The following is a 22,466-nucleotide window of genomic DNA, read 5'->3' as shown; positions in this document are numbered from 1 at the left end:
CCTTTTTTGGCAAAAAATAATCTTTGAACCATCTGAGGAACAATTCACTGTTGATGTACGACGACTTAGGGTTCATAAATACGTCGGAACCAGGCGGAAGTCCGTCAGAGAACTCTTCTTTCCTGTTTTTTCCCTTGAATATTAAAACAGGTTTCATAAAATAGCCTTCTGCGTTGCAACAGCCAATCAAAGAAATGTTTTCACCTCTTTCGGTGCTGGTTATCGAATAAACATCTTTGGCACCTTTTGTTGCCACTACCTTTTCCGGTTTATTGTTGACTTGAATTCCCGTCTCGTCGACATTAAATATTTTTCCAGGTTTATGAAGCAAATCATTCGTAGTCAGAATTTCCAATAACAATTGAAAATAATTTTTTACATCATTTCTGTTCATACCTTTGGCCCTGGCTACAGACAGACCTTCTGACTTGCGTATTGAAAGCTCTTTATTGCGGCGCAGAAATGCCCGAAACCAATCATCACCAGCTGATCGATTTTCTCTTGAAAATCTGTGGGTAATTCCGAGTTTCTCGGCAAATTCAAAAGCCATTTTTTTCACGCTAGCAGCATCGGGTGCAAAACCCACTTTTTCCAGTTCTTTTACGTGCTTGACAAGTCTTTGTTCATGCTGAAACCCCAACTCTGGACAACGCCCCAAACGTACCTTTGCATCTGCTTTTGTTAAATGCCTTCTGATGGTACGCGAAGCTATTCCATAGACTCTGCTAGCCTCGTTGGTGCCCATTCGACCAGTAGATATCATTTCCATTGCCTCTCCTAAAGTTTCTTCGCTCCAGTTGGCTCTTGTTGTTTTCCTCACGTATTTTTTCCCCATTTTGTATACTAAAATATAGAAAAACGATGTTGAAAAAGGTATTTCTACGTGGGGCTTATTTGCCTGGTTTTGATGGGGCGTTTTTAAAAAATGCTGGTGAAAATGGCCCCAGCAGTCCATCGAACTAGAAAAATGCACCAACAATGCGGTGCACAGTGTATTTGATAGGTTATGTTTACCAGTTGCCCACAACACAGTCAGGTTTTGCAAAAACATTTACGCTGAAGTGAAATTAATAAATGTTGGAACTCATGCACAAAGTTTGCTGACTTCCTAAACTATATTTTCACTTAAAAACTATTTTCTAAAACAGAAAACAGATTCAATGTGCGTGCAACATTTATACATCGTCAGCAATGTCTGTCTGCTTGCACATTTACAGCTAGTGCTTCCATCTATGTCACAGAAGTTGTACTTTGATGCAGTGGGGCATTTTCCCCGCTGGGGCGTATTTCACCATTTTACCCTACTTAATAATTCACCTACGTAAATCACGGATTTTACTGTCATTATGAAATGTAAACTGTGTGCCAAATACATAAGGTAAATTAAAATCTCCAAAGTTTGTATTTAAATTAAAATCCCCATCTATAATTTCGTATATATCAACAAAATCTTAAAAAAATTGAGAATTTGACTGTGGTGCCATATACGTACAGTTAAAAATAAAAGAATTACCATGTATATTAACATGTTTCTAAATAAGTTTCTACTTTAATTAAAGAACTTTAAAATTTTTTAAGTACTGCTATTAACACACCTCCACCTCGTTGCTTACCTGTTTCTTCACTCCGCCTATCTTTCCTACAAACTACATATCTCTCGTCAAATAGTTCAGAATCCCGAATATCATTAGTAAGCCAGGTTTCTGTTAACAGTAATAAATCATAATTTTCAGATATTAAATTTCTGTAAAAATTAATTGTCTTGGTTCTAAGTCCCCTGCAGTTTTGATAATAAATTCTAAGAGTGTCAGGTTCACATTTTACATGTGTTTTAACACTAGTTAAACCAAAGTGTCTAGTTTAGTAACAACCAAAGTGTCTTAATGTACTGCATGCATACACATTGTCAACCAGCTTGTTCTTCATCAAGTTATTCATTTTGATAAAAATTCTTTTTAATGATAGGGTTTGCTTTACTTTCACTGTTCATATTATTCGGTGTTATTTTATTTGACCAATTTAACTAAATGAGAAGTAATTTTAAATTTCTACAAAGTACTCTTCTTGTTTTAATTCAGGATATGCCATTAAAACTATGACACGTATACGGTTTACGCACCGCTACATTTTAGTGTTGCTATTAGACACTTCAAATTACCAGTTTCCGAGTAAATCCATACGGCCACTATTTTCTTCGGAGAAACTTGTGGGGTTTTGTTTATTCTTCTCCATTCGAAACCCGTGAAGATTTGTGGAATGGTATTATAAATAAACACAATATGATACGATATAATATGAGACAAATTGTAGTGAGCTTTAAATTTCGGCAAAGACTAAATGTATTTCTTAGAGAATGGATTTTATTGTCCAATGAATCTAAATCGTTGCCTTATTTTGTGCCTCCTATGCATCTATCTTGGTCAATTAGTTTAGAAATTACCCTGTGTGTTCATTATTTATCGTTTATTTTTTTGATAACAAAGTATTGTGGCATTATTGTACACTGAAAGAAATAGGCTTATTAAATTGTTTCTCTAGAATAATGTTTATAGCGTATATTAAATCTTTTATAACAAAAATGCAATTTTTATTCAAAATCTCCTTACTCATTATTCAATAAGTTTAATTGAAAAGCGCTTAATGAATCTATGAAATAAAGATTATAATGGATAAGTATCCGCCTTGTATCGACTGTTACGCTTCTTTTAGATGGATGAGAAATGACGGTATAGACACATGTTTCGTGGGCACAACGCGATACGATCATGTAGATCGTATCCCGTTGTGTGAAGGAGAAAATTTGGTATATAATTATCTAACTGTTTTATGGTTTGGAATTATTTTGTTTTTTTTATATTGAAATCTTCTCTAAATTTTTAAAAATTTTATCTTGTGTGCCCTTTTAGAAACCTTAAGCTTTACATAAGATGGAGAAATAGAAGGCTACGGGTGACAATGAAGAGCACGGACAAATTCAATCAGCCAGAGTAAATAGATTATATGAAAAGAAGTTCAACCTTTTAGGGGATGTCTCATTCTTAGGGTGGAAGAGTTATAGTGCAAATTTCCATATAATGTAATACAAGGAGACGCGGGTACATCGCTACTAAGAAGATAAGCTGGACAGTTTTGGTCGCCACTTATCATAATTTTTAATACTTCATTGTTCGTTATATGTTTACATTAGAATTTCAGCATGTACTTATAGTTCTACAATAAAATTTCGGAAAATTTTTCATGTTTTTAAATCATACAGAGTATACAACAGTTTAATTTCTAATAAAGACTAAAGAGTATTTCGTCCAATGTATACTTTGAATTTATCAAAGTATACTTTGAATTTATCGAAGTATACATTAAATATTTAGAAATTATTCTATTTAATGTTTACTAATATTTGTTAGACGGTAATATAGAGAGTGATATTATCGCCAACAAAAACATTAAAAATATTTAGGCTAGTCCTAAAATATTTTAATGATATGTTACGCTTTTAATTTAGTCAACATGGTTTTGTACTACAAAATTTTATCTAGTTGTAGCGGTTCCAAAGTTAATTCATATTAAAGCTTTAGTCAAATCGATCTGCATTTTAGAAACGGTTAACATCAAAGTTTGTGACTGTAAACTTTAATTCTAGGACACCCTTTAATGGATTAGTTTCAAAACATGCGTGGAATTTATGAAAATTGATTTCCCTACAACATTTATTTCTTAGCTTAATATAAAGGTCTTACAAATAAAACTACAAAAAAATATTATCTTTATTATGATTTGTATTAACTACTTTAAGAGAAAATTATTCTCTAATGATACGTTATAAGATTTTTGGAATGAGTTTTCATTAAATTTTTAAACCGCAACGCAAGTTTATGGAAACCACTTCAAATATGTAAATGTATCTAATCTGAGATATAATGTAATGATGCCGAGTTTCTTTTTAAAGTAGATACCCAATACATACTTACGTATTTAGTTCTACTTATTTATTATAGATATTAATCTCTAGAAGAACGATGACATTAATCAATTATAAAATCAGTTGGAATCAAGACTTTCTTAGACCTTGAACAATATCAGATAAAAGCAGGTAAATAATTTTAGGAATTGTTTTGTTTGTACATCAAGTAAGTGAATTTCTGGGATATACATACTGTGATGTACAAAGATGGACAGAAATTTAAAAGAATATAGGGGATTTACCGAGAATTTACTGGAGATTTACTGAGGATGTACTTGATTGAGTGCATGCGCTTTGTGTTAATTTTCTGGCATAGTCGTTCGAGGTGAGCTCCTTAACAATGAAATTTGGAACTGATTATTACAGTTACCTTTCGAATATATAAAAAATAAGTTTTAGTTACAAGAGTCTTAGACTGGGGGTAAACAGTTTTGGTCCAACTTTTTCATTCTGTACTAAACTAGCATAATTTTATAGATACTCAATATAGGTATTACTTATAAAATTATGTGAAGTTATAAATATTAAATTATTTAAAACTAAAAAAAGAATTAGGATCCATTTTCTCTCAGGAATATCCTTTTAAAGTTTATGTTTTTCTTCGTGGAACATTGTATATAAAAATATTACTACTTTTCAGTTTTTTATTTACATCTTTATTTATATTACAAGCTTTACAAACTCACATAATCACAAACGAAAACTCTTTAATCACAACTGTCGACCAAGCACCTAGTCGCTATGACCTTCTTATAAAACTCTGCTGACTCCTTAGGAGTTCTTGTTCTGTTATCATCTTCGAAATCCACATGGTAAAGACCAAATCGAACACTGTAAGCAATAACATGTGAATATTAGTAATACAGTGAATTTAGTTTCGGTCCTATCTTCCACAAAATTCAACTGAATGAAATTTTGTTATGTGGGGGTTCTGGGTATGCTAAATGCTTTGGAGTTATTAATTTTTGGCTATATCATACAGGGCGCTCAGTGCAGTACTCCGCGGGAACATTTTCGGTCCTAACTTTTTTGAGGTTAATCTTTTTGCCCCTCTTGTTGCTGTTATGGCAAATTTTATTCTAAACAAAAAAAGAGCTTTTGTATGAAATGCTAAAATTTGTCCGTTTTCGAGAAAAAACAGGCATAGTGCGTCAAAGTCAAGCAGCATCCCAAATTGTTGTTTTTTGTTTCAAGTAGGCTTGTGTCAAATGTGTCAAATTACCGTTTTATCTGCATTATCAGAACAAGTATTTATTTTAATTCGTGTACCTAATAAGAAATATCTACGGTATGAATAACGGTAGGTAATAACACAGCCCCACAAAAAAAAAGTAGCAGGTCCGAAAGACAAGACCATGGTATCCATATGATTTTGGGGTCGCTGAATCCGAATCCGGTGTCCGTTTGACGCGATTAGGTCCGGTTTAAGGTCAGTTCAAGGTCAAATGTAGAAAATCAATTGTCAACAAACTAAACCTATGTATCTACACGTTTTTGGGATCGCCGAATCCGAATCCGGGGTCGGTTTGACGCGATTAGCTCTTGTTTAAGGTCAGTTCAAGGTCAAATGTAGAAAACCAATTGTCAACAAACTAAACCTACGTATCTATACGTTTTTAGAGCCGCCGAATCCGAATCCGGTGTTCGTTTGACTCGATCAGATCTGGTTTATGTTAAGTTCAAAGTCAAATGGAAAGCCAGTTATGTTGTTCGTATTTGATCCTCTGTAAGACTTTCCTCAAAATAAGGCACTCTTGTTTCAATGTGCGCTAGGTTTATAACATCCACGTTGAAGTGATTTATCCAACAATATCATTGTAGTAACCTAAGGAAAATTCTTCATCGTTAGAAAAATATTCCTTATTTTTGTACTGATAGTAAAAAGCTTTCACTTTTCCGGCTTGCTTAGTATTTTTTTAGCCATAATATTAGGAACTCGGCTCCATTCTCTGCCAGAATCAAATCTCGAACATCATTTACTTTTTTTTTGTGATATTGTTTCTGTCTTTTTCACAACGTGATATAGAATATATTCGTCATCACTAACAATATCATTGCCACCCAAAATTTTTTTTTCATAGTTTAATTGCCACCCAAATTTCTCCCTGCTTTAATATCTTGGTGAAACCTTTCTCTCTGCTCAAACCCAATCAAATTTTTCACTTAGGTTTAAAACCAAAATATTTATATAAGTATCTTTCGTATGCTAATTGATCTATTTCTATTAGAAAGTATTTAATAGACCTGATCGCTTCAAACGGACATCAGATTCGGATTCAATGGCCCCCAAAACGTATAGATATCTAAGTTTACTTTGTTTTCAATTGATTCTCCACATTTGACCTTGAACTGACCTCAACCCAGATCTGATTGAGTCAAAAGGACATCAGATTCGGATTCGGCAACCCCAAGAACTTATAGATATGTAGATTAACTTTGTTGGCAATTGATTCTCTACATTTGACCTTGAACTGAACTTAAACGCTAATTGCGTCAAACGGACACCGGATTCGGATTCGACGACCCCAAAAACGTATAGACACATAGGTTTAGTTTGTTGACAATTGATTTTCTACATTTGACCTTGAACTGACCTTAAACCAGAGCTAATCGCGTCAAACGGACACCGGATTCGGATTCGGCGACCCCAAAAACGATATATAGGTTGAAAAATAAATATATAGGTTTAGGTTGTTGACAATTGATTTTCTATATTTGACCTTGAACTGACCTTTAACCAGAGCTAATCGTGTCAAACGGACACCGGATTCGGATTCAGCGACCCCAAAACCATATGGATACCATAGTCTTGTCTTTCGGACCTGCCATTTTTTTTTGTGGGGCTGTGTAATTATTCAAACTCGGAATATACCGATATGTTGCTGCAAATGTTTATGGAACAGTTTTGCTGCTGTAAGGCAATATTCGAAAAAATTTTCTGGTTGCAGATTACCAAATAGAAATATATTTTTGGCCGCTGAAAGGAGATGCCGGGAGACAGGCTCGTTTAAGTCAAAAGAGGTAAATTCGAGACGACAAGGACTGCTGAAAAAGAGGAAAATATATTAGATATGGTATTTCAGGAGTTCTCAGTGAGTATCAGAAAATTATAACAAAGAGCAAATGTGTCCGTGTGTGGTATTGGGGAAATTTTAAAAGAGCAACAGTTACACCCATATCATTATACAAAAGTGCAAAAGTTATTTCCAAATTATTACGAGCCGAACAGATTTTTGTCGATTGGTGGAAGAAAGATAAAACGAAAATTCGAATTTTCTACGATCTATCCTTTTTACGGACGAAGCGACTTTCTCTCGAAGAGGAGTGTTTAATACTCATAATGAGCATCTGTGGACTGAAGAAAATCCTAGGGCCATTTAAAGTAAATGTTTGAGCTGCCACGATGGGGAATCAGTTAATAGTATACCACATTCTGGATGCTATTTAAATGACACCAAGTATTTATATTTTTTAAGAAATAGTCTGTTCGAAATTATTGATGATATTTCACTATTAGCTAATAATAAGTATTATTTCATGCATGATGGCACTCCACCACATCTTACTCGAGTATGCAGAGAATGGCTTCATGAAAATTTTCTTAAGCGATGGATTGGTCGAGGTGCAGATGCTCCAATTCACTAGCCTCCAAGGTCTTCAGACCTTAAATCCCCCTGATTGTGTAGTTTGGAGGTATGCCAAACAAAAATTTTATGAAAAATACATTGTTTTCATTACAAAAATGAATTCGTTCGTTCATGAAAATGGAGGACATTTCGAACACTTATTCTGATTTAATTTTCCTTAATTTTCTATTAGTAATAATTAGTCCTTCTTGTTGTTTTTCTTTTTTTCAACTGTATTCAGTATGTCTTAAACTTTTCTAGAAATAAACTAATTATTACTTTTTATAATTGAAAGAATAACTTTGGTTTTGAGTTTTATTAATGAAACTAATAGTAGTAATAATAACTAGGTGCCAAAGCCTACTTGAAATAAAAAACAATAATTTGATATATCAGCTGCTTGACTTTGGCGCACTATGCCTGGTTTTTCTCGAAAACGGGCAAATTTTAGCACTTCTTACAAGTGTACCTTTTTTATTTAGAATAAAATTTGCCATAACAGCAAATGTCAAAAAGGGCAAAAAGATTAACCTCAAAAAGGACATAAAATGTTCTTGCGGAGTACTGCACTGAACGTCCTGTATGATATAGCCAAAGACAACTCCAGAGCATTTAGCATCCCCAGAAACCCAACAACAAAATTTGAGTTAATTCGGTCGAATTTTAGGACCGAAACTAGATTCTAAAAAATTATTTTCAACGCCCTGTATCTTGAAAACGAAAAAAGATACGCCCATAGGAACAAATTGTAATATTTTTTGTAATTCTATCAGACCCTGAATTTATGCTAGTGTTTTTCAGAATACCCAGTATATATAATAAATTGCTGGAATAATAAGGTTGATGTTGATATTATATCGGAACGTTTTTGTTAAATTCTAACATCCATCGCCTTAAATAGCTTCACAAGATTTAAGTACGTGTTAAGTTCCTTCTGCCTATGGATGTATTGCTGACTGTACTATGTAGATTAGTATTTCAGCCTGCAACTTCAATATTATGTCTAGGTATGTATAATCCTGCATCTTTACAATCTAATAACTGTGTCCATCAAGACAGTGGAAAATATAAAATATTTTAAATCTGTTTTTATTTATTGTCCATTACCCACCTACCCCTGTAAGTTGGCATAAAAGGAAATATTTGTGTACTATCTTCTTGTGTGGGTTGACGCTTAAGTTAATTTTTTTTTATTTGCCATCTGATAACTTCTGCTTTAAAACATTTATTATAACAGATGCAGAATAATCAATAATAATAGTTATTAAACAACGTTAAGTAATATGGACATTTTTATTATTTCGGCTTTATTATTTCGGTTGCATACACATTCAATAAATTATTTATACATTCTTAACTCATCCTTTCGTTTTTTAGACATAAATATTAAAAAATAATAGGTATATGCTTTGGTAAAAATTATTCAAATGTTACAATTTTATCATGTGTAAACTATTAGCAGCTATTTTTATGAAATTATCTTTTGGTTATCGAAAAGTGAAGAGTTTACTGATGGTAGTGATAATATATCTGCCGTATTATAGAAATACCACAGACAAAATAGCTATCGCCACAGACCGCTACTCGAATAGGCCAGCAGTTTTAAATTCCCGAATTGCCGGTAGAGTACACCACCAGCAGAATTTTAGGAAGAATCAAATGCAGCGGCCCGCATACCTACGCGTATCCTAACAACATATAAACAAGACTTTGGTAATGTTGCCAGACGTACTTACTTACGGATTTCTTTTGTACACTTTTTTATCAATATCTGTTTTTTGCGTTACTGTATTTACTTAAATGTATGATGCAGGTATTGATACAAATGTTTTTAAAGAATCAACGAATATCTATGTATGTAGTTTCATATGATATTCTGCAGCGGTGTTACAATTAAGTTATTTAATCATCATTTCGTTAATTAGCTACCTACTATTATTTTCATATTTTGAAATAAACAAAATTCGTAATGATATTTTAAACAGCTTATAATGTAACTTTTTAGTATTTGATGATGACGATAAATTTATTTAATATATAAGGTGGGTTATTAGTACGTCGCGGAATGTAGGTACAGTTTTTTTTTTGTATTTTGACAACCACTTATAGGTTTAATAAATTAAAGATAGAAAGAAACTTTAAAACACATGTACGACTTTTCGTTTATTTCTTTTGACATCAAAATTGCTGGCATAAAATATATATATTTAAAATAAAAAATCATTAAAACAATTAAAATTCATCCTTATGAAAATAACAAACAACGATTTTTATAACTAACCTTTACAACAACATAAGGAGAATACTTAAAAACGAAATAACATTAAAATACCTACAATTTCTACAAATCAACATGCAAGTAATAATTGTGATGATACAGTTGAAAATAAGTATTAATTTACTATTAATTGCTTCAAAAACAAATTCAAAATTATCAAACATTTCGTCCTGTATTTTTCTTTCAATACTTGTAAATTTTCAGGTCTAATAATATATTGTGTTAAAGTGTCCCCACAAAAAAAATTGTATAAAGGACTGAGATCGGGGCTGTTTTCTGGCCACCTAAGGTTTCTAATAATATTTTTAGTGTTCGTTGACGGAAATCTTCCTCCAAAATAAATTTGCCAATATTCCTGAAGAACTTTTGCACATTACTGTTATTTAAATAATACAGTTTTATTTTTCGTCATCAGAATAACCCATTGAAATTTTTTTTTAATTTTTTAAATTAAAATGATAGATATTTTATGATAGGTATTTTTAAAAGAAAAATCTCCCCACCCCCCGGGTTCTGTATGTTCCTTCTGCGTTGAATGCAAGAGGTCCGAAGTCCGTATGTCGAAAATAAATTTTGGAAACAAGAGGTGTGTGACGTGATATAGTAAAAAGGCCGTATAACTCGGAAACGGTGCGTTAAAACGAAAAAATCTCCCCACACCCCTGGTTCTGTATGTCAGTTCTGCGTTGAATGCAAAAGGTCCGAAGCCCTTATGTCGAAAATAAATTTTAGAAACAAGAGGTGTGTGACGTCACAGAGTAAAAAGGCCGTATAACTAGGAAAAGGTGCGTTGAATCGAAAAAATAATTAAAAAAATCTCCCCACATTCGTGGTTCTGATTGTCCATTCTGCGTTGAATGGAAAAGGTCCGAAGTCCGTATGTCGAAAAACAAAAAGGTTAGTCAAAAATTGCAACAGCAGTAGCGAACGCATTATTTTATCTCTTTATTGATTGATGATTTGTTGTTTTTTTTTTAAATAAATTTCGTATTCAACTACTCCTTGAGGTTCCAGCAATTTTACATTGTGTTAATTTTTTTGAACACCTTGTGTCACAAATATGAGCACTACCAATGGCATCCATGATATGCAACACTTGTGCCAATAATTATTTTACCTATCTAAAGAAATCAACAATAAGAGAGCGCAGTACCCATCTAAGGATACACAACCTGTATAATGCAATTATTTTAAATATAGGTGTTAATATGGTACCATATTGGAAGTCGACGCACAAATATAAAAACATTAATTTCAAGTTTTTGAATTCTCCCATTCCAAGGTGATATAAAATAAATAATTTATTAGGTAAATTCATAGTTTTAATTCTAACTTGATTTATTTTATGTAAAATTTAAGGCAAATGTGATTTCCAAACAAATGATAAGTCCACATCTCTTTAATTACATAATTGAAAGCATTAAATTTATTTGGCAGTTATTATTTGGCAACAAAGCCACCGCTGGAACTGCCGCCTATTAGCAAGTAGAAGAGCTACCACGCTAAATTTCATTGATGGATGCCGGCTAACAAAAGCCTGCATCCATTTCGGGTTGCCAATTTCTAGCAATTAAGAAGCAGTCTGTGGCGATAAGCTATATTGTCTGTGGAAATACTTTGTTGTTGTTTTCCAATAATGCTATTTATTCAAAACTTAATACTAACCTGTAACCGCTGTTCCATTCGAAATTATCTAATAAACTCCATGCAGTATATGCGGTCAGCTTCACTCCATCTTCGTGTATTGCTTTCAAAGCTTCACTTAGATACGTCTGCAAAATAAATGTTCCAAACTGTGTGTTCATTTTTTTTAATAACAACATATAAATTTGAATTTGATTTACTACATTCTCCTCTACACTGTTATTTCTTTAAAAACTATGTTCCGCATATATATTTTTGTACTTTGTGTGTAATTTGTTTTACCTGGTAATAATTAATTCTTCTTGTATCATTAATTGTATCTGGTTCATCTGCGTATCCTTGTTCGGTTACGGCTATCTCAGGATCGTTATAGTTTTCTTTTATATATACAAGAAGCTGTCTAAATCCTTCAGGATAAACCTGGAAGAATAATGAAATAAATATTCATTTAATCATAGGTAAATATGTTTACTTCCGTATCCGACTATAAATTCAGATTATTAGCCACATTAAATGTAACTTTCCCTGGATCCAACAAAAATACAGAACAATCATTGATTTTATTTATGTTTAGGAGCCGCTAGAGATAATCTCTCAAAATGATTTTTTCAAATCATTTAATGATTTCGCTGTGATTTCCGGAAAATAAAAATCTATCCTCTTTTACAAGTTTCAATTTTGTTTTAAATTAATCAATGCAGCTATCGTTCTCCAACTATTTTTATCTATTAAAATTTTGTATTTTATTTAGAAAATTAGGTTTAAATTAAATCAATGGAAAGAGGACAAAATAACGCCAAATTTTTTCAAGGGGACACATTCGTTGCTAGGGACACTGTTTTATAAGGTTAAGTACGCGTGATGAAACCATTAAATATCAAATACAATTTCTATTTGTTAACTAGCCTGTTATTTAACTGTTTTTTTCTTCATGCTTAGCGAACCAAAATGTTCTCACAACGTATTCCCTCAAAAAAGAAACGCACAACAATTACATACATAAGTATTATTGAGTAAAAGTAAGGTCCTTTAAATATATGTTTTTTTTTAAATGATAAGTTTAATATTCATTAATACTGCAAGGACATCAGAAAAATATTTGTTCGCCAATAATTAATTGCTGTTGGAATAAATTATTTGTAACTTTTACAATTAGAATAGTTTTAGTAAATTGGAGATTTTTGGAAGATAATGGAGTTTTATTGTTTAAATAAATAAAATCCGAAAACAGTCGAGAGACAACAGGTATTTGTAACTGATTAAATCAAACAAAATGTTTCTTTTAAATAAATAAGTAAAAATTAAATGAATTAAAAGATGTTTACCTACTACACTGTAAACAAATCGGTGTGAATAAAAGCAACGGAGTGAATCCATTGAGTGAAATTATTGAAAACATTTTCACACAATATTGACCATTTTGATAATTTTACTCATTTGTGATAATATATGAACTAAAACTGAGTACTTTCGCTCAAATATACCCGTTAAATAAATTCTGCAGATAAACTCGTATTTGGTGCACTTATAGCTAAATCCCAGTAAATGTCCTCGTTATTGAGTGACCCCACCTCATTTTATGGTTGTCGTGCATTGTCTTTGTCTATTTGCATCGTCCCTATTAGGCCATCTCGCGGCATGGTGTATGGCTTGTAGTGCTGGACAAGTGTCCGGTTAATCCGGTTATTCTGGTGAAAATTATATTTAAATGCAGTGTTTGGATTACAATAATTAAAAACAGTAATATTCCGATTAATATTTGCTTAATTAAAAGGATAGTTAAATTGTTACCTATACTTACGTATCTGCAACGGACAATATAGGTTATGGCAAGCTATTTGTCTGATCAGTTAACCAGTTCCTTTAATCGGGACCTAAAATATTATCTCTAATACATACCTGTGTAGAAACCACTGTGGCAGCTTAATAGTTTATGACTTTAACGCAATGATATTTAAATTAAAATTCAAAAAGAATATAAAGTGGTGCAAAACTACTTCACATAGTAATGAAACGGAAGCAACCACGCCCCCCCGCAACAAGCCCAACCCCCCCCCCCGTTCTAGGGTGCCGCTTCGCTTGAAATTTTCTAAGTACAAAATTACTCAGTAATAGTTAAATTTTAAATCATATTAGAGAAAAATCAACTCTTAATTAGTTTTACATACTCAGAATAGAGTCAAAAGTCACTCACTTAATAGTTAGCAGAAACTCGGATTTGAGGAAAATTCACTCACTTCTGTTGCAATTGTTTCACTCATAAAATTTACATTGTTGAGTAAAACTGAGTTAATTTGAGTGAAAGTTTTTTACAGTATCTATATAATCAAATATGGGTTGTATTAATGAGACATTTTTCTGATATAGTAAAAAATCTTATAAAAACGTTAGTATCCGATTTCGATAACGAGGAATATAGAAATGCATGTTTTTATTATTTTTTGGAGGGACCAAAGTGCAAGAAGGTGAACTCTCATCGAAGGATTAAAAGGAACTTTCGAACTTGGCATACATTCTGTGGTTGTAATAAATGAAAAATAATTCATATATTATAAAGCTATCAAATTTTGCACTAAACACTGTTTGCATTTGTTTAGAGATATTTAAAGTCAATTTAATCCAGGAACGTCTGAAAGTGACACTGAAAATAAAATGCTACACTTTAAGAAAAATTACACTTATTTTCACTCAATTCCGGTCAATAATGTGTCAATTTCTGTCCACCCGACTGAGTGAAATTTTCCTCTATTAGTGTGAGTAGGTACAACTAAAATTTTATTAGTGAAACTATTAGTTTTAGTTCAAATATTATGAAAAATGTTTAAAATTATCAAAATGTCCAATATTGATTGAAAATGTACTCAATACTTTCACTCAATGGAATCACTTAGCTTTCATTCAAACGGATTTATTTACAGTGTAATGGACCTATCACACTTATATGTAATGTACGGTATACATAGTTTGCTAAATAATTACAGAATACTGTGTTGTAGTTACGTGATGTAGGTAAGTCTGTGCAACCTGGAATGCAACCGTCAGTATGTACGAAACATCTTAAGTAAAGGTCTTCTCCTATCAATGTGAAGGGAAGAATTAATTATTGTCGCTACATGTATCTTTCTACCGCTTATGAATAAAAAGGAAAATAACATACATATTTTTACAATATTTTAAACCTTCTATGATTCCTTTATCAGTTTTTGATTTTTTTATTTCCATCTGACTGTTTTTTGCATTTATTGTCCAAAGACATGGCAAACATTTATATAATTTTTAATTATATGGTTAAAATTTGATGTCTATACAGGGTGTAGCGTGTATAACCTATAAAAATTAAACAAATATCATCAAGAAGCTGTCTTCCTGATGATATTTATAATAGAAAACTCTTATACGAAACAGTTCTTCTTCACGTTTTTTTTTTTCTAAATTAAAGTTCATTTATTCAACGAAAATGAAGGCCGACCCTGTGTTATTTATTAAAAACTTTGGAAATATTTTTATGCGACCCGAGACGCAACCTTATAATTTAAGTCTGTATAATCTAATACTAAAAGAAGGTTAGGTTACATTGTCAAAAAATTTGTGCAGTCAACTGATTTTGTATTCATTATTCACTTAATTATTAAATATTAAGTATCGTCCATCGACCTATCAGTGTTAAAAAGTGACAGATTCCAGACAAAATTTTTATTTTGTAATTCCATGATAGTGACAGTGTAATTTTTATAAAGAAGTAAAACATAAGAATAGCGTGCCTATTACATTAAAAACGAGATTCTTATAACTTTGCTTAATTTTTTTGTTTGTGCACAAACTAGTTTTACAATGCACCGAGAAAACAATGCATTTACTACTTCCCAACGTGTTGATATGGTGTTAGAGTATGGTGCAGCCGGAGAAAATGCGCTCGTGGCAACTAGGTTGTACCGGAAATGATGGCCACAACGTCACCTCCCATGTGCAAATACAATCCTACAGTGCGTTCAGCGGTTGCGAGATACATGAAGTGTTATTCCTCGAGGAGAAGGACGTGGTCAGCAAGTGAACCTTAATGTTGAAGATGCAGTGTTGGAAGATCTTGACGAATACCCCACAATTAGTACTCGACGACTTGCACAGCAAGTAGGAACCTCATCTCGTACCGTACATCACATCGTAAGGCGCCAGCTGTTGCACCCCTATCATCTGCAACCAATTCAACAGATTTTACCCCCGGATTGTGATCAACGAATACGTTTTTGCAGATGGTTTTTACGGCAATGTGCTAATCAAGACTTTCCTGCTTATGTTTGTGTAACAGATGAGGCGACATTTACCTGTGATGAAGTGAATTTCCATAAATATGCACATATGGTCCGATGAAAATCCTCACGCGATTAGGGAAACTCATTTTCAACATCGGTAAATGTTTGGGCTGGCATAATAGGCGATGTACTTATGGGTCCCTATTTCTTTTAAAGGACGACTAAATGGACTAACATATGCTGACTTTTTGGAGAACCGGTTGCCTGAATTATTGTGACAATGTGGCATTACAAGTTAAGTCACGCATGTTTTACCTTCAAATGGGGCTCCTCCACACAATACTCAAGAAATAACGACACTTTTGAATGAAATGTTTCTTCAGCGATGGATTAGACGCTCCAATGGATTTTTATCTTTGGAATCACTTGAAGTTATTGGTTTGCAATACTCCAATTGTAGTGGAAGAATTGCGAAACCGTATAGCTGCTGACAAAATTAGGGGAATACCTGGAATTTGGGAAAATATTCGCCAAAATTGGGTGCCATGCCTGTATCCCGCTAATGAGGATCAATTTCAACATTTTCTCTAGAAATGGTAAGTTTTATTTCATTTTGTTCCATATTTTAATGGAGTTTGTTTAGTGCACGCAGTGGGCAACTACAGATGCTTATGGATGTGGTTTTGTTTGCGAACTCTTGCAGCAACAACAATGCATTTAATATAGTAATTACTATTAATCATTATAATAAAAAAAATTTTTAAATATCTATTTTTCTTAGTTTGTACTTTTACATTGAAAAATTTCCCAAACATTGAGAAATATCTTTCTATCTTTCAACGACAATTTGTTTATGCGGCTGATCTACAGCACGTAACTCATCGTACAGCACACGGATAAGACCGTTCCAGAGAAAATATTTTCATCCATAATTGAACTTAATTTACGAAAAAAAAAACGCAAAAACGGAACTTTTTCGTATAAGACAAATATCGTTAGGAACCTGTAGTTTTTTATAGATTATACACACCACACCCTGTATACATATTATTTTATTATTAATGGAAGAGGAAAAGCTGTATAGTAATATCTTCACTTGACTAATGTTTAACCTTCCCAAGAAAAGGTTGGAAATGTATTGCATCACTAGTTGCACAAACTTACCTGCACCTGTGCCCACATAACAGTATTCAGTATTTATTACGCAACCTATGTCGTACAAGCAAATCGTTGTTGTGTAGTAGACTCAGTCCGTTTAAAAAACCAATAACCAATTATTTTATACTGGAATACTACACACCGCCAGCCAGCTTGCTGCCGAGCCTTCCCATGAGGGATCCTTTTTTGCATCGAGTCCATCGTCGTTTTCATAGCTAGCATCCAAAACCAATGAACTATTGTCGCTTATTATAGCACTAGTGTAGTGGTTGATGGCAATAAAATCATATGCGCCTTTTATTTGAACCCTCTCTGTAAGCGTGAATATCGGCAAACGTGTAACTGGGTATCCCTGTAGGGCACTGTAATTTCTAATGTAGTCTATCATGGTACGAGGGTAGTCTCCGTAGACCAGTGGGTTTAGGAACCATCCTAACTGAAATATAATTAATTTGATGTAATTGCATTAAGTAGATTCTTTTTGGAAGGAAATATATTGTGGGTCTAAATGATCTTTTTTTAGGTTGGAAGTTACAACTCTGTTTTAGGGAATTTTTATTCCATTGACGAATTCTCTAAACATTATTTTGTTTTGAACAATATCACAAATTACATTTGTTATGAAGTATTATAAGAACATTACATAACTTTATATTGTTTTGAAAATTCTACATTTGGGACATCGTTTGACCAAATTTCTGAGAGAGATCTGATTTGAGACAATACCTAGTGTACGTACAACAAATATATATTTTTTACTCTTTACAATGAATAAAGTAACATAAAGTAACACTTGCGTCTTGACATATTCTCTTAGGTAAGAAGGTAAGAAACAAGGTAAAAAACCAGCATTTGCTCGTCTTCGTTTGTTATAAAAATGCCTCTATACGAGATTTATTTATTTAAAAGAAGTAGGAATTATCTAAAATTGAAATATTTTTTTGTATATAGTATTTAGTATGTAGTATTTCATGTTAGTAAAATTGTAATGGAGATTTTTTTGTAACAATCATTTGGCAATGTACAGAACTACCGTAGTATAGGTTTATTGTACTGAACTTCTCATTTTAATTCAGCACCCATTCAAGTGCCATGGTGCCTTGCACTAATTTATGTGATTGTGTAGTCAAACCAATTTTTGGTTGTCCATAAAAAAACTGTCTTCTGCAGTCTAATGCTTTCAGTCGCACATGACAGGAAGCCTGTTTCTGTCGCTCTATTGCAAAGTATGCATTCCAGGTTTCCTTCATGCAACCAAATTCTGATTACTGGCCCACATATAAAACAGTGTTCTATTAGGAAACCTACCATTATATGTAACTGATTCCTGTCTAATGATAGTTCTTCAGTATTCTTCACTGATGATTTTTTGTGAAGATCTTACTATGTTCAAACCTGAATAAGTTGTTCCAGTATCTCTTCTGCAGATTGCTGATCTGTGTGTAATGTGTGTACTGTGGTTTTTAACACCAGCCCAGGGCAGGTTCCGAATGTAAGGAGTTAGCGAAGTTAGGTGAATTTATTATGGTGTGCCATAGCATTAAGTTCTCGCAAGCATTCCCATAACAGTTTGGTATTTGTTAGTGCCGTTTGGGAAGCCTGACAGTCTGTAAAATGCTTATTCCTTTGGGCCCATGTTCCCTACATTTTCGCTTGGAAGAAGGAAGTACACCAGATAATAGTTACTGACTATTTTTCTTAATTATCATCCCAAAGTTTTTCTTAAAATTAAATTTTGAAATATGGAATATTATCTAACCATATTTGTAATATATTATTCCTTAAGATTTTTAATTCTTACAAATGTTCTAGATCTACACGAATGCCTCTTGGTGTATGTGGCAGTTTGGCTGGTGAGAGGCAAGTCCAATAGAGTCTTCATAACCGGTGTTAAGTGTAGTTTTCATTGCTCTCATTACTGCTTTGAAATTAATATACTGCTTAAAACAGTAGTAGAGGTCCGCTGCTGTATCTTAATCCACTATTCAAGGGTGCATATGTCATCATGGGTCTAACAATCATGATTTATGTACAGTACATTATTTTTGGTTTAGTTTTCATAGCCTGCTTTGAGCTTGTTTGGCTAACATGAGGAAAAACTCTGACGTCTTTTTAGTTTTATTAAATTGCTGGTTCCGATTAAATCTTGCGACTAAATTGACAGAGATATTTTTGTGTTGTAGTTGGTTGCTTCCAAGTTCTAGTGGTTATTCTTCTAGCAAACGTTACTCCTTATTTTGACAATATTCATCGCCTCCTGCATTTGTGTCATTGTTGCATTGTTCAATTTACTCTGAGAAAGAACGACCAAATTATTTATATATCCCAGACATGTATATCCCCGTGGATCATGTTCTACAGTAGACGAGACAGTACTTCTCTTCCAATGCAGCAAGTCTCACCTACTCCAATTTCATGCTGACCTTCGGGAAGTACTATTTTTTTTTGTCTACACTCCTACCACATGGACAAACTGTTCTTGATATAGAGATTGGTTTATACATACCCTTGATATGCCCATCTAACAGTTTTTCTAAAGTGTTAAATATGACAGACATAATTTATTGATCTCAAAGTCTTTACTGCCTCCTACCCGAATTTGCTATGTTTGGGAATGAAACAGATTTCGATTAATCTCTAGGTCTCGGGTAGATATCTCAGTGCCAAACTTCTCCTAAGAATCGTAGAAAGCCTATTACTAAAAAATGCCATCTGGTCCTAACGACTTATATGAATCGAATAAATTTATTTTGTCTAAACTTATTACTCGCTTTGCAATCTACAATTTCTGAGAGTCCAGTTCTATGTTTTGGTATTCCTAGGCTTTATGACCTAGAGTTACAGATTGGTTATAGGAAATTCGAGAAAGTGGATCTCAAACAATTTTCTTATTGTGTCCTCTTCCCCTTCTGTATGCCCATTTCCCTCTTTTGTTTATGGTGTATATCGAGCTTGTAGTCCCTTAGAGATAATTTTGTTTCCGACAAATTCCGGAGTTCCTTTAATGTCATCACAGTGCCTTCTTTAAGAATTTCTTTCAGATTTCCTTAAAGTTTTATTGTACTAGACAAACGACGCTTATATTCATCCCGCCCTCTTTTTTAGTTTCATTGAAGTTTTCGGAACTAAGGTACACTTCTGCTGGTAATATTGCTTGTAGTGACTACTAAAGTAATACCATCCTACACTTGTCCAAACCATGTTTCCGTGGTTTCTTTATGATAGGTTTTATGTGAAGTGCCAGTTCATTGAGAAATGTATGGATTTGTTTCTGATTCGATATAAATTAATAATTTTAATTAGGTAATGTACTCTTTGATTAAGTCAGGCAATTTGAAATTTGGGGCAAAACAAAAATAGTTAATTTAATGTCGGGGTACATTATACTAAGGATCTGCCTTAATAGAGTTGTTAATAAATATTACAAGCATCTATTAAAACGTTTAATCAGCTTACTATATATTGCACTGAGAATACAAAACAAACCTATAAAAAGCAAAATAATCTCTTGAGATTAACGTATTCGTAATTAAATTGATCCTAAATGCAGATAAGACCGGATTATGCATTTATATTTCATAAAGATTTAAGATCAATCGAATAAATACCTAACGTCTTAAGTAACAGTGAAACCGACAACAATAGGGATTAATTGATTCAAAGTTCGGAGTTTTATTTTTCATCAGAAATGTATTTAAATAGTTATAATCGTTTCACCGAAAAATCTTTATTGTGGATGTTCGATTTTATAGATTAGATTAACTTTAACAGGTTATAATCATAGTTGCCCTATTAGTGCGAAAAATCTGGAAAGAAGTAAAAGTAATCATCAGTCGTTTACGTTTGACAATAAAACACAAAATTCAAACATCAGAATGCTTTGAAGTATAATTTCTCAGAAACTATTTGAGATATCAAGAAATATCAAACATCAGAGAACTCGTGTTTAAAATGGATATCTAACGAAATGTTACTCCATACCAAGGTACCTATATACCTTGCTATTTAAAAAAATGCGTTACATTATATCCGCACAGCGATTAGCGACCATCAAAACAAGCGGGACAAAGAGCAAAATTAACCTCTTCCAGTATTTTACAAACAAATACATAATAAAAGTTTTAAGAATTTTATACCAAACTTTTGGGAGATACGTAACGGAAAAAATTGGTTATAGAAAATCGCTTCTGAATTTTGTACAAAAGTGAAAAAACGATAAAAATTAAAAATTTTCACTCATAAAAACATTATTTATCATTATTGAGGAAATTGTAACTATTCCTAAAAGGTATCAAAAAACCGAGATGAAGACATTTGTTTATTTCACTAAGATGTGCAAGCCGCCAATCAAAATTGCCTAAATTGTATATTTAAAAGAAAATTAAGAAAAATATAAACAGAAAAAACAACGATTACATGAAGTTATTAACCCCGAGATTAATATGAATTTTTGGTTAATGAATGAAGGGGTTTGATCTTGTCTTGTGCATGAAAGTATTTAATTTGTTACCTACCTATTAACACATAAAAATATAAACTTATTTATGTCTATTTACTTATTATGCATGGAAAAAAAAACATTGAAAATTCACACAATTTTTACCAAAAATTTGGACAGACATAAATTGTGTGCGCAACTAGCAATAGATACCTAAATAAAGATAATTGTAAAGTCAGTCGTAGATAAATAATACACCACATATACATAAAATAATTATGTTTGCGATGTTTTTATTAAGTGATAAAAGTGTGAAAACGTACGAAAGGTAAAGAATGCCGATTTGTAGATAAGAATATTGAAAAATCCTTATTAAATAATGATGGGACAGTAACTAATCCTCTCATGACAAGGACAAGTAAAATACTCACCTCAAAATCCATTTTTCTTTTAGCTGCTGCGATATCTTCTTCGGAATCAGTTTCTGGTATGCCATATTCTGCGTTTAGTGCTAAAGAAATTCTACCTACAAGAAAGTTTTTATTATTAAGTAGGTACAGTAGTTATTTGTATACAGGGTGTAACGTAAAGGTTGGGAATAAATTAATCAGTGGATTCTTTAGTTTAAAAAATAAATTTTTGTCATATGAAGTTATGCTCTACGGGTTTTCTTTTCCAAGCTACAGGGCGTTAAAAAATATAAAAAAAAATTAGTTTTTCTCCAATAACTTTCGAACATTAGAAGGTAATGGAATGAAATTTTATCCATAGCTTAATTTGATAATCCCCGAGTAACAGGAAAAAGATTGGCTTTGTAAGTTACTCAGTGGCGTGCGTACGGATTATACCGTAAGGTTTTTCGAAGAAAATTGTGGTAAGCCACTGGTGAAAACATTTTTTTGATATTTTTTTATGATCCACTTTTTATTTTAAACAAAATTACCCTCTTGCGTTTTATTCCTAGCTCTTGTCACTTTTCCGTAAATAAACGTTTTGTAAATACTATTTTTTCCCACTGCTAACATAGGAAAATGAAAATAAAAACATTATGAAGTATGCTTTGACCAAGCCACCAAAATTTGTTTTCAGATGTTTTCAGACAAAACATCAT

At 32.6% G+C, this 22,466-nt stretch overlaps 1 protein-coding gene across 1 annotated transcript in view; it reads right to left on the bottom strand.

The window, feature by feature from the left end:
- Positions 1–4,591: 4,591 nt before the first annotated feature.
- LOC108906602 (myrosinase 1) overlaps positions 4,592–22,466 on the bottom strand; it is a 32,835-nt gene continuing 14,960 nt past the window's right edge. Inside the window, exons 4-8 of the mRNA XM_018709906.1 lie at positions 21,787–21,881; positions 17,060–17,353; positions 11,792–11,929; positions 11,531–11,637; positions 4,592–4,792 (exon numbers count right to left, since the gene is read on the bottom strand). Coding sequence (XP_018565422.1) covers positions 4,669–4,792; positions 11,531–11,637; positions 11,792–11,929; positions 17,060–17,353; positions 21,787–21,881 — 758 coding nt within the window. The 3' untranslated portion in view covers positions 4,592–4,668. The remainder of the gene's footprint in view (positions 4,793–11,530; positions 11,638–11,791; positions 11,930–17,059; positions 17,354–21,786; positions 21,882–22,466) is intronic.

The sequence above is a fragment of the Anoplophora glabripennis genome, unplaced genomic scaffold (genome assembly GCF_000390285.2).
Source record: "Anoplophora glabripennis isolate ALB-LARVAE unplaced genomic scaffold, Agla_2.0 scaffold278, whole genome shotgun sequence".
Lineage (NCBI taxonomy): Eukaryota > Metazoa > Arthropoda > Insecta > Coleoptera > Cerambycidae > Anoplophora > Anoplophora glabripennis.
The sequence above is the reverse complement of the archived record's forward strand: the minus strand, read 5'-3'. Positions and strand labels throughout refer to the sequence as shown.